The sequence below is a fragment of the Alligator sinensis genome, unplaced genomic scaffold (genome assembly GCF_000455745.1).
Source record: "Alligator sinensis unplaced genomic scaffold, ASM45574v1 scaffold5_1, whole genome shotgun sequence".
In the NCBI taxonomy this organism is placed as follows: domain Eukaryota; kingdom Metazoa; phylum Chordata; order Crocodylia; family Alligatoridae; genus Alligator; species Alligator sinensis.
This window is the reverse complement of record NW_005842213.1, coordinates 1,369,190-1,381,595: the sequence shown is the minus strand read 5'-3', so window position 1 is coordinate 1,381,595 and position 12,406 is coordinate 1,369,190. Positions and strand designations below refer to the sequence as shown.

Below are 12,406 nucleotides of genomic sequence, written 5' to 3'. Positions count from 1 at the left end.
AAGAGCACTCTGAGGACTGTCAAGGCACCCAGAGGGAGAAAGGAAGGATAATGTGACATAAATATAATGGAACCATTGATTAAGGAAATTAACTTTCTACACAGTGCAGTGGCACTTTAAGCTCTGGATGTATTTCAGTTGTGAGCACAGCAAGCCTGGAGAACCTGCCTTGGAAGGTGCAATGCTTTTCCACTTAAGAGTTTACTATCTGTTTGGAGAAATCTAGTTCCCCAGTTGGACAGGTTGAAGCATGGAACTAAGGAAGGAATAGACTGCAGGAATAGGCACATAAGAGATAGATGCAAGACAGTATAGGTTTTGCCTGAACACAGTTGGGTTCACAAAGTCTCTAGAATTGAACAGTGAGAGGAGTGAACAGCACATGCTGGACTGACTTACCGAAAGGAAAGCGTGGACAATGTCAGCCTTGATGGAGCTTAGCGGTTTGTCCTTAATGACCACAAAGATCTGTTCTTCTTTTTCTAGGTTGATGAAGTTACCAAACCAGGATTTTTTGGCAAGCCTGACAGGAACAGAAAAGAAAAAAAGAAACCAAAAGAAGGAAGCTTTAAAATAGATAAGCACAATTTCATGGGCACCTGGCACTTGGACAAACAACATAGGGAACTGTGTGTACTGATTCAAAGGTGACGCTGCTACGTTGAGTGGCTGGCATGATATAACCTGAAGCGTCAGAGAACACTGCTTTAACTCAGAAAAAAGCCACCAAACTATGGATTGCACGGTTTTGCTAGAGCAGCATATGTGATCAGCAGTAGAAAACTAGGAGCGAGTGTAGCAGTTTTAACTGTTTTAACACACCAGTCGGTCCTGTCTTTGGTACAGGATGCCTTCAATCTGTGTGCAGGTCTCAAAAATCCCTGCGAGGCTCTCTCTGTTTCTTGTGCCTCTTTGTGGATACTGCTATCACTGGCAACCTGGAATTTGGGGGTCACTCCAACCCAGTTTCAACCTACTTGGTTTTTCAGGAGTTGTACTGCTCCTTCCCTGAAGATGTTGCCCTTTGCTGATGGTATGTATCAAATATACATCCTTCTTTCAAGTAAACTGTGCCTCTCACTGTCAGTGGGCAGAATATAGCCAGCAAGAGGACTAGACCTTACTATAAGTGCCACCTAGGAAATCTAAGCAAGACATGGTCCTTGTGTTAACCACTGCGCCGCTGCCCGCCCCCACCCCGGGAATTTCTTGCAGCATCAAGCCACACACATGCACAAAACACCATTCAGGAATTTAAAAGTCAGTGACATCCTCCCCACCCCTACTGTTACATGTGTCAGGGTTTTTTTAAGCTTTCCTCAGAGGCACTGGGTGTTGGCTGCAGCCACAGCTGGGGATTTTGACTAGGTGTGCCAATGCTCCTTCTGGGATTTAAACCTGGAGGTTCCTGGTTAGAGGGTCTTGCTCCTCCACACAGGGTCAGACCAATCACCATACTTGGTGTTAGGAAGGAATTTCACCCCATGGTCAGACTGGTATGGACTGTGGAGGCTTTTGCTTTCCTTTGTAGTGGGGGGCATGGCCCTCTTCCTGGGATGTCTTGAGCATATATCAACATCCTTTCCAGCAGTAGGATGTTGGCCACCGTGGTCCCCCTGCTATACCTGTGACAGGCTAGGATGTTATGTCTTGTGTTGTGCCAGGGTTGGCTGTAGTTTTGTTAAGCAGTTAGACAGCTGATTTGTACAGAATGGTTTGGACAGGGATGATCCTGCCTCAGGCAGGGGGTTGAACTTGATGACCTCCAGATGTCCCTTCCAGCCCTACTTCTCTATGACTCTATGACCAATCCCCAGTGCTCCATCAAGTATTCAGTCCATCAAAAATGAAATTATTTTGTTGTCTCCACACTGGCACTTTCACCAAATGTTTGTTTCCCTCCATGTGGTTCCACCAAGGCCATTTTTTTAGCATTCATTGATAAAATAAAAGGTCCTATGGGAAAACTGTATGGCCATGCACACCAATGGGAAGTTACTAGAGGCTTGAGGGTAATTTATGACCCTTATGGAAAATTAGGGGGGCAGAGAGAAGACACTTGCAGCTGTAGCATGCAACCACAGAACTACTGGTCAAATTAACCCTAAGGGATACTCCACTGAAATCAGACAAGCTGTGCCAGGGATGCATTTATTTCATTTATTAGAGATGGAAAGACCTGCCACTTAGTTCACCTTCCTAAGAATGCAAGATTATAACCTGCAGAGTATTTTACAGCACTGGGTCAAGTCTGATTTGCAGTGCATAAAGGTTCTCCTGCTTCTTGTGGGATGCTGCTTCACAACTTAATAGAAGAAAGAGACGCTCCAGGCTACATTTTTGCAGTAAAGGAAGACCATCTGGAGCAGAAATTATTACTGTTCAAAATTCCAACAAAGCGGCATGCAGCCGAAAAAAGATGTGAGCAGGATCTGCTTCACAGAGTAGATAGAGCTGGTTAGACTGAAGGTCCTTGAGGACAGACTGGGGTTCAGGGGGGAGAGAGGAGCAAACTGGAAAGCTCATTTGGACTCCTGACCTCTGGGAGGGAGAACAAAGCTTGTTTTCAGTTTAGCTGGCCTCAGTGCTGACTTGTGGATAGCTCCATGCATCTCAGTACCATCACCTTGTTGCTCATTTAATCCACACAGAGGAAGAACAGAGCTGGAAGATGGCTCAGTGTTAATAAGCTTCTGTTTCCATCTACCCCAAGCGACCAACAGCACAGCGCAAAAGGATACACTTGCAGTTCGGTAAATCACCACTCCCCTCAATTAAAGGAAGCTAGAAAACCATAACTCCCTAAAATATTCATAGGCAGCTGTAACTAAGCCAGTGAGCCAAAGATTAGCATAGGGAGTAGCAAAGAGAAAGGGCCTCTCATTTAAATGGGTCGTTAAGGAGCCAGGGTTAGAGTATGAAAGGAAATTACATACTAATTAGCTCATGTGTCTCACACACACCATAACAACTCTGGAGGCCCCGGGAGAGCTGGGGAAACCGCTCCCTGCATGTTCAGGGCCTTTGCTCATTAGCTGATTTGCACCTGGTTATCCATCTAAACTGTCTGGTTGTCCTAGGCCAATATCTATCTTAAACTGAACTGGGAATTGGCTGTACTGACTGCTGGGACCTAGTGTCTCTCTCACGTATGCTCCTTGCAACCTGGGGTTCGCCAAGATGCGAATATTTAAACATGGCTCTGCAGTCTGAAATTGCCTTTTATTTTATTTTTTTTTAAATGACATTGTGAGTCCCTGTATTTATTGGCCCCTTTAATGACTGAAGGTCAAAAGGGCCCAGTTTATAAGGAAAGTAACGAGGTTTTCTCCTGCCAGCTCTGCAAACTCAGCCTGGGACCTCAGAGTCCAGATGGGTACTTTTCTTCTGATGCATTACTGCTGGTAATAAAGGCTTAACAGACCAGTTTAGGACCTCAGTGATACCTGTGTCACCCTCCTGCCTCCAGTTTTGCTAATGATATACAAGATGGCATAGACTTCAATTAAACTTTCTGGATCTGCACTGGCTGTGCATGAGGCTTTCAACTCTTCCCTTTTTATGCTTGCCTCCTACTCTCTCTTGTCTCCTGGTAACAAACTCCCTCCTCCTGATTCTCTTCAGCTCTCTTGGCTTTCCCATACTGCTTTTTTCCTAGAAAAACCTCTCAGGAGCTGTTTGAGCAGCAGGAAGATGGGAGGCATGTTGCCCCCATGACAGCCAGTCCTTTCAGCCCTCATAAGATAGGACAGTACATGGTTAAGAATGACTACCTTGTGGACATTGTCCCATTGGGTGGGGTCTCTTTTTCACTGAAACACAGGAGAAGCATGAAGTATGTAGTCTAGTACCTCATCCTCCAGTTGGCTCAGAAGTGGACAAACCTCCACCACTGACCTCCAGGGTAGGGAATCTCTCTTTCCTTTTAGTCACACTGACAATTTTCACTGCTGACCTGGTTTTGCATGGCTCCCTCCTGGTTTTCTCTTGCTCTGAAGGGCAGCAGCAGTTTGGGACTGGCCTGTGCCAAGACCTGACTGCAATATCCTTTCTGCAGGGCAGATTTGGGGTGAAGAAGTGAAAAAAATGTTCTGCACATTCCCTACTCACCCTAGGATCTGGGGAATCAGACAGAAGTGAAAGAGCGACTTACATGTCCCTTTACTTCCCCACATAGATCCCTGTGTCTAAGTCATAATTTTGCTTTAAGTAGGTAAAAGAGACAAAGGATGGGAGGAAGAAAGTATTCTTATCCCCAAAGCACAGGGGAAGACAATGATGCATACGAGGATTAACTGACTCATCCAGGGACTCATACAGGGAGTCTGGCAGAGCAGAGAATCAAACCTAGGCCTCTCAAGACTCAGTCTGAATCTCAAACACATCAGTATGTATGTCCAGTCCATGTTGTCCTTTCTAATCCCCGTTACTTTGCACTGGTTAACACTGAATTCCAGCTACTAACATGTTGCTCATTCTTTCCATTTTAAATGGCCATAGGTCCTTCTGGATAGCCTCACAATCCTGCCTAGTCCTCACTCATCTTCCTCATTTGCCAGCTTCAATAAGGTTTGCTACCACAAGGCTCACTCCTCTTCCTTCTGGATGGCATCAGTTTTTGAAGAAGCTGACAAGAGATGATGCATCACCTGCAGAAGGGCTGACTGACTCTGGGAGGGAAGAGTGATGGCCTGAGGAGCCCAAGACCACCTACCAGTGGGAGGAAGAGACACTGGGCCAAAAACAAAGAAGAGTAAAAGAAAACAAAGGAAGTGCATGGTGAGAAGATGCAAGAGGAGGAGGGGGGAATGGAATGAAAGGGGTGGAGAAGAGGAGAGCCAAAAGCAGAAAGGTGTGAGGGCTGGGAGCACAACCACTTCTGGCCTCAAATAAAGAAACAGGCATGCAGCAAAGGCATCCTCCTTGAAAGAGGCAGCCACTGTCCAGCCATGGAAGAGAAGGAAAGGGGTATTTTGGGGAGTGAAGAGAAAGGATGGGATGTCCCTGACAGATGAAACAATACCCATCTCTTATAGCAAGGGTGTCAAACTCACATTGTACCCCAGGCTAGATCTTGGCCTGCAGGGCCCCAGATCCAGCCTGGGGCATGAGGAAGCCATGGTGGCAAGGGCAGCTCTGACTCTGACCTGAGCGTGAAGCAGCAGCTCCAGTCCCTGCCCCATGTCCCACGCTGAAGCCAGAGCTGTTGTGGCTGCATGCCGCATGCCTCTGTACCAGCTCCAGCTCCAGCACTGGATATGCAGTAGGGACCGGCAGCTGGGAGGTAGGGCTGCAGTAGTGGTGACAAGTGAAGCAGCTGGAGGGCGACCAGAACTATATCAAGCCCTTGCTGACCCTTCTGCGGCTGCTCACCACATCCATTGGGGCCCAAGGGTCTCAGGTTCTGTATCAGGCCGCTCTTTCCCAGCCACATCCAGTGGTCCACTGGTACTCTGGCTCGCCGTAAGTTTGAGGCTTCTGCCTTACAGAAAAGACTTGCAAAAGGATCTAATCATTAGGGATAACCTTTTCAGAGTGTTTTTTCCTTTTGAATAATCATGAAGAAGTTCACAGAGAATTTTATTCCTGGCAAAAAAGTTCCAAAGCTCTACTTTCTCCCATAAATTCTCAAGCACCCTGCGGGCCAGCTCCTCACTTAGACTTAGACTCAGCATGATATTAAAGTCCAAGTATCAGTGTGAGCCAGTGAGCAGTCCTGCTGATACAGAGGGGGCATCTCACATGTCTAATGTTCCACACATGCTGAAGTGCCTTGTCAAACTGGGGATCTCCGGCGTACCTAAGTGCAGCTCTATTCAGGCAAATGGTACAGTACTGCTTTATCCAAAAGAGAGAGAAGGTGGCCCTTTAGGACTCATTACTAAAAGATTCTCTGGGACGTTTTCATAAAAGAAAAAACAGCCATTACTTAGACATGCCAAGGTATATTACCTAATCATGGGGACTGTTAAATGAATGAAGATTGTTAAAAGATGTCATAAAGCAAAGCAGCACATTTTTTGAGGTCAATAGAGGTCCTGATGAGGCTATCTTGTTTCTTATGGGGGGAGGGGGAGGGGAAAGAAAAGAAATGTACAAGTGGGCACTGAGCAACAAGACATCTATTGTTCAAATCAAATCCAGTTCATTATTTTTTATGACTTTTATTATGTTTACTGTGGGGTGCAACCCAATTGAACTCATTAATTCGGCAATTATACAGAACAGGGAAAAAGGGCCTTAGGCCTTGACTTGCATCCAAACTGCCTCAAATGACAGGCTCCAGCTCTCTGCACCAGCTCTTAAAAGAGGGGAATGGAGTGAAGAAGGCAATCAATTCAGAGAGGAGCTTCCACTGACACACGTAAATGAGAAAGAAAGGAAGGATTTCACTCACAGGCCTTTTATGCTTTTACACACAACAGAACATTTGAGGTAAGCCCATCATTTCTTTCTTTCCTGCAAATCTGTCCTCTTTATGAAGTTCCCTTATGCTTCCTCACAGCGGTAAACATGCCCATGTTTTAAATACACAGTGTACTTATTTTCCCTTCTGGATTTCTCCCTGACTCCTCACCCTGCTCCTTGGTGTAGCCTCGAAAATGGGCAGCCCATCTTTCACACTACAAATCCCTGGGATGAGGAAACCTGTTTAGGCAAAGGCACTCTCTCCAATTAGAAATCTTTGGAACCAAAATCTTCATCTAGGGCTCATGAATATTTCACGCACGTGGCTAGACAGAGAGCCAAATCGCCTTGGTTGGCAGGGAAATTCTATGGGCATCGGGTGCACAAACACAAGCTGTGAAAATAAAAAGGAATAATTTGGCGTCTGGTGCACGTATGAGGGAACGTTTGGAGCAGCGTTCTCCAGCAGGGCCTTCCAAATGCATTGTGCAGCAACGCACATTTGTGCAGCAAAATTGTTTCAATTGTGCACCGATGTTTAGCGATGTGCATGGTGAATATGAAACAGCTGCCAGAGCTCCTGGGGCTGCTGCCCAAACCAGTGCTGCATTTGCTACCACTGCCAATGACTTTTCTGTACTGCTTCAGGAATGACTATTGAAACCTATGCCTAGGATACAAACGGTGCTACTCTAAGGTAAAGCTGTGACTGCATGGCCACAGCCAGGTATATGATATGGATCCTCCTACCAAGGAATGGTCTGTTGGAGAAACACAGGACGAGAGAAAGAAGCAGGATGGTGTCTCAAAATGGGCAAAGTCAGTGTCCCAAAGAAAGCAAGATGGCTATTTGAAGCATGATCTAGCTCCTGCTGACATCATCAGGCATTAGTCTGTATCTATGAGCCACAGCAGAAGAGCAGCTTCACCCTCCGAGTGCATGCACAAGTGACTGGCTGTATTCACAGCATCTTTTGAGTCTTGGAACACTGTGCAGGTGTACTGCAATAGGCAGCAGGCACAGGAAGAAAATGCATGGGTGGCAAGGTAAGCAGTGTATTAATGAATTACTTACTCTGGGGAAGATTCTGGGGTTAAATTGGACATCTCCTCCGGTGTAGGTACTGCATGCACATACACAGCCAAAGAGAGGGAGGGAGAAAAAGGACATGGTGAATAAGCAGACCCTTCTCTTCCTACTTCTGTACCAATGAAATCATCTTTGCACCACACTCCCCATGCATCTCTCTCTTGTAAATAGTGAGCAAATCCAATAGTCTCAACATAGGCCTTCTGTCTCTAGATCCCTGCACTGATTCTCCTTTAATTTAGTGATGCACTTGGGGTCTGACCCAGAGATCACTGAGGTCAAAGGGATGTTTAAGTGGCTCCAGTGGCTCTGGGTCAGGTTATTCCTGTGGTCTCTGATCATCACTTTCCATTGTTCCCTGCCTTCTCCCGCCTTCCCCTTGCAATTAGCAAATAAATAAAAGCCCATGGCTAATTCTCACACTTTAATCAAGCTTTTTGTCCAGAGATTGTCCGTATCCATTGAAAATAGGGAGGTAAACCTTGTGAACTCTCCTAGGTGAAGACAAGGTATGAAAGCCCATCACATCAGCACCTCATCCCAAATCCAGCAGGCTCCAGCCAGAGGCTCAGGCTGGTGCCTAAGTCAGGTCATGATGTCCAGTCCTTCTCTGGATGGATCCACCACCATGGATACAGAGACTCTGACAATCAGGGCCTATGCCTCAGCTCTTCCACACTAGAACTCAGGTAGTCCTCCTCCCGTGAAGGACTCAAACCCACACCTTAGCTATACAACCATAAGCAATCAGATTAGATTCTCAGAGCATCTGGGGTTATCCAGGTGACTTCAGGTGTCCTATGCCAGACAGGAAATAGCCACCTGGGTCCTGTACAAATAAACTTGTCCCTCTCAGGACTCCAGGGTCTCCAGCAATGGAAACACCCCACACAGACCTGGAAGTGCTGATTATATTCAGGGGAAGTTTATACTGAATGTACAAGGGAAAGAAAGAGTTAAACAGGATTATAAAATGAGCTGCACCATGGGTAGACAATCTCACTCTGTTCTCATCAACTGAGCACCTGGCTTGGGAAATAACAAGGCCCATTCTAGCAAAGGTGCTGCAGATCAGGGCTAAAGGTCAAATTTAGCCAAGCTGTAGGAAGAATTGAGGAGCATGAGGAAGCACGTAGACCTGATAAGGGTCTACAGGATGGGGATAGCAGGAAACATTGCAAGTCCTAACTCAAGTATACTGGCAGAGATGTGTGGGGACTCGGGGGATGCTTCAGGCTGAGATCATAGTTCAGGAGCAGAGCTGTGCTGTTGGAATTCGTACAGAGCCTGCTCCTACTTTTCTGGGACTGGCAACGACCAGAGCTACTACTCTCTTGTTCTGTCAGCACTAACAGGCATATCTCAGCAAATGAGATTAACATGGTCACTCCGAGGTATGAGAATGCCCGTGGGTGTTTGGACAATGGACTCACCTTGCAGTTTCCGGCGATGGAAGCGAGGAGACCCCAGGAAGCTGTTCTTGATGGAGTTGAGTCGTGTCCTCCAGGGCATTCCTCCAATGCTGGGGCTGGATGGTGGCGTTGGGTTGGGTGTACCTGCTGGGCTCTCCTTTGGCGTATGGACAGGTGTCCCCTTGGGGGTAGGGAGGGGACTTCCCCTTGGAGAGGGGTGAGGGGTGACCTGTATGATGGGGATAGATTTGGTGCTTGGGTCAGTACTAGAAGGGAGTAATCTAACAGGAGACATAGGGTTGGTCTGCACTGTAGGAACGGCCAGCTGTGGGTTAAAGCCGATGGCAGGCGGGCGACTTGGAGTGTTCTGCACAGGGGGATTCTGGGAAGAGGGGGGGTTGGCATTGCTAGTAGGGAGTGGGTTGGATTTGGTAGACTGGAGCGGTTTTTCAGCCAATTTGCTCTTGGATGGCAAAGTCTGCGTCTTTGGGTTGGGCTGCAGTGCTGGCTTTGGTTGGAGAACATGTCCAGGCCTGGAGGCGTTCCTACAAGCATCGGGTTCCAAGGAGACTTGGGGTCGGGGGGAGAAAGGGAGGTCAGGGTTTTGCGGAGGGATGAAAAACTTTCTGATAGGCTACAAAGACAGACGCAGTGTGTCCATGCACATTGAGAGCAGTGAGACACCCACACGGCGGGTGAGCAGACAAAGGAAAGTCAGAATAAAATCCATTCGAGGCACAAAGAGGCAGCATGGCACAAGGAGATGGGACAGATGGAGGTGAAGGGGTGGTGGGAGGGGGTTTGCAAAGAAACAAAAAACAAACAAACACACACAAAACAAAACAAAAAAAAACATGCAGTTAGCTGGGAACGCAGCATAATCAACAACAGCGGCGGCGGCGGCAGCAGCAAGAACAACAGTGTCATAGCAGGCGTTATTATATTAACCAACCATATGTCAGCCAAGGAAAACCACAGAGAGCAAAGGAACACAAATTAAAAGAAAAAAAAGGGGGGGGGGGGAGGAAAATTAAAATAACCAAGAAAAAAGCAGAGAGAGACGCCACTTCCCTGGGAGTGCTCTGAGTGCCCCGTGGTGAGGGAAGCACAAGGTGAGGAAGGGGGAAAAAGAGCCATTCCAACCATACAGAAACTGAGACGTGCTTAGATTGGGCATATATCCCGGAGCTCAGAGTGCCCATCATCGAGCCCAGGAGAGAGATGCAAGTCCAAAAGAAAAAAGGGCGCGAGGCGCATGTGAAGTAGCAGGAGTGGCACACAGATTACTGCAGGCACCAAACAGAACCTTTCCCTGCCTTTCCCCTTCCTTCCTCCCCTCACTCAAATTGGCACGTGGGCTCCAGACACCCATCAGTGAAAGACTGAAAAAAGGGAGAGCTTCATCCACCTTCCTCCCCTGGCCAGGTTGGCATAACCTGCTTGGCATTAGCAAGGAGAATATGAAGCACAGCAGGGAGGGTCAGGTCCTAATATTAACCAACCATGTGCTAATTTTGCACGTGGTTGGTCCTAATATTAACCAACCATGTGCAAAATTGGCTATGAAGTCCCAGTAGCACATTCTGGGCATGGTGGTGGTGACTGTCACAGAACATAGTTAAAAAGGGGCAAGCAAAATCTCATAATCCAGTTGTGAGTGATCAAGACAAGGGATCACGCCTCTTTTTTTTTTTGGGTGGAGGGAACATTCACACATGTTAGTTATATGGGTGTTCTGGGAAAGTAGTTTAAATGAGCTCAGCAAACAGCAATGCACAAACACAGGGAGTAAAAGTCTTTAAAAAAAGGACACTGGTGGTCTAAAATTCATGTATTTGAAACAAAACTATTTTCTTAGATGTTGCTAATAATGACAGGCATAGTATGTGCTGAAAACATTGTAAAAACTCACTCCTTTGGCTCTTTTATTTTTGACCCAGCACTCAGCTTCTCTGGGTCTCTAATGATTTTCATTCATATTGCTGTTAACACCTAAAGGCTCTAATTAAGAGTCGTACAGACATATGACCAGGCCCCAAGTTTTAGTGAGTGGACCAATGGTTTTCATGTCCTGGGTCTCATGGACTAGCACACGACTTCAATGTTTGAACAAATATGGAGGAATAGTTAAAGGCAAACAAACAAGACTGTTTGCATTGAGGCAGACTTACTCCAAAGACCCCTGAAAGCAATGGGAGGCTTTTTATTGACTTCAGTGGGCTTTAATTCAGGCCCTGAACACCAAAAGAAAACTACTACATTAAAACATTTCTATTAACCTTAAATGCCACAAATCTGTTTCAAAATTAGAACATCTGATCTTTTTTGATAAGCTCCAATTACCGCTGGGAACAGAAAGGCAAACAGATTAGGAATGTGGCTGGCTTGTGCAAGTCGCTAGCAGGAATCGGTCATTAACCGTTTGCAAACCATTCCAGTGGAAAAGCATGGGAATGTAATAATGAGAAAGATTCTCCTGCAATTTTTGCAGTTCATGCACCAGATAATGTTTGGCAGCTCAGGACTCAGACTTATTAAAAATCAAACCAAACCGCTCTCAGTTAAATCAGCATAAATTTGAAGTAAAGCCATTAATTTTACTGGGTTTACAGCTGTGTAACAAAAATACAATTTGGCCCATGCCTTATTGGTGCAACTAGGATACTAAAAGGTGCGCTAAGTTCCTGATCTTCTGGGATTCAAGCTCTTTCAACTACCGCTGAACTCAGCATCTCATGGAATTGTGCCCAATAGCATAAATACATGTTTTATTGTTAAATTACTTTCCTATTTGCAATAATCTTAATGGTGCCTATACATGTGTTACTTAGCATTCTAATTAGAATGCTAATTAATTACTCAATTAATTGAGTCTGCTCCACATTCTAATTACAATGCTCCAGCATTCCCACAGCGACAAGTGTATTAAGCCCCCAGGTTTCAAAATGGCTGCAGGGGCGCTTCACCTAAAGCTCATAGAATGAGCTTTAGTTAAAGTGCCCTCACGGCCATTTTGAAATGCTTAATACATGTGATGGTGAGCTGTTTTAATTAGAATGGCTCTCTGAGAACTGCTTTAATTAACATACCCCCAAGCATGTGTTTAGGTGCTAGTATAAGCATCACTTAGGCCTTTTTAAATTAAATGATTTTTTACCCCAAGTATGTCCCTGTAAGTCCAAAATGTACCCCACTTACAATAGTTATGGCCTGTTGAGAATGCCATCTGGGTGCAAAACAGCTTTTCAAAATTTTTTTAATCAAATGTGCCTAAGTATTAATCTTAAGGCATACTCACAATAGACCAGACACAGGAAATCTTATTCATGAAAGCATTTCTTATACAATCAAGCAGTCCCACTGAGGACAAGGGAAGCAAGTGCCCCTGGGAGAAAAGATTGCTTACATGATTTAGGTTGGCAGGACTGGCTGCCTATTTTTGTGCACAAAACTATTTTGGGGGCTCTTTTTCCATTTATTCCAGAGCAACAGTTAA

At 45.9% G+C, this 12,406-nt stretch overlaps 1 protein-coding gene across 1 annotated transcript in view; it reads right to left on the bottom strand.

The window, feature by feature from the left end:
* Positions 1 to 12,406, bottom strand: part of BRSK2 (BR serine/threonine kinase 2) — a 488,049-nt gene that overhangs the window by 26,321 nt on the left and 449,322 nt on the right. The window contains exons 15-17 of the mRNA XM_025207893.1: positions 8,932 to 9,139; positions 7,484 to 7,532; positions 400 to 523 (exon numbers count right to left, since the gene is read on the bottom strand). Of these exons, the coding sequence (XP_025063678.1) occupies positions 400 to 523; positions 7,484 to 7,532; positions 8,932 to 9,139 (381 nt within the window). The remainder of the gene's footprint in view (positions 1 to 399; positions 524 to 7,483; positions 7,533 to 8,931; positions 9,140 to 12,406) is intronic.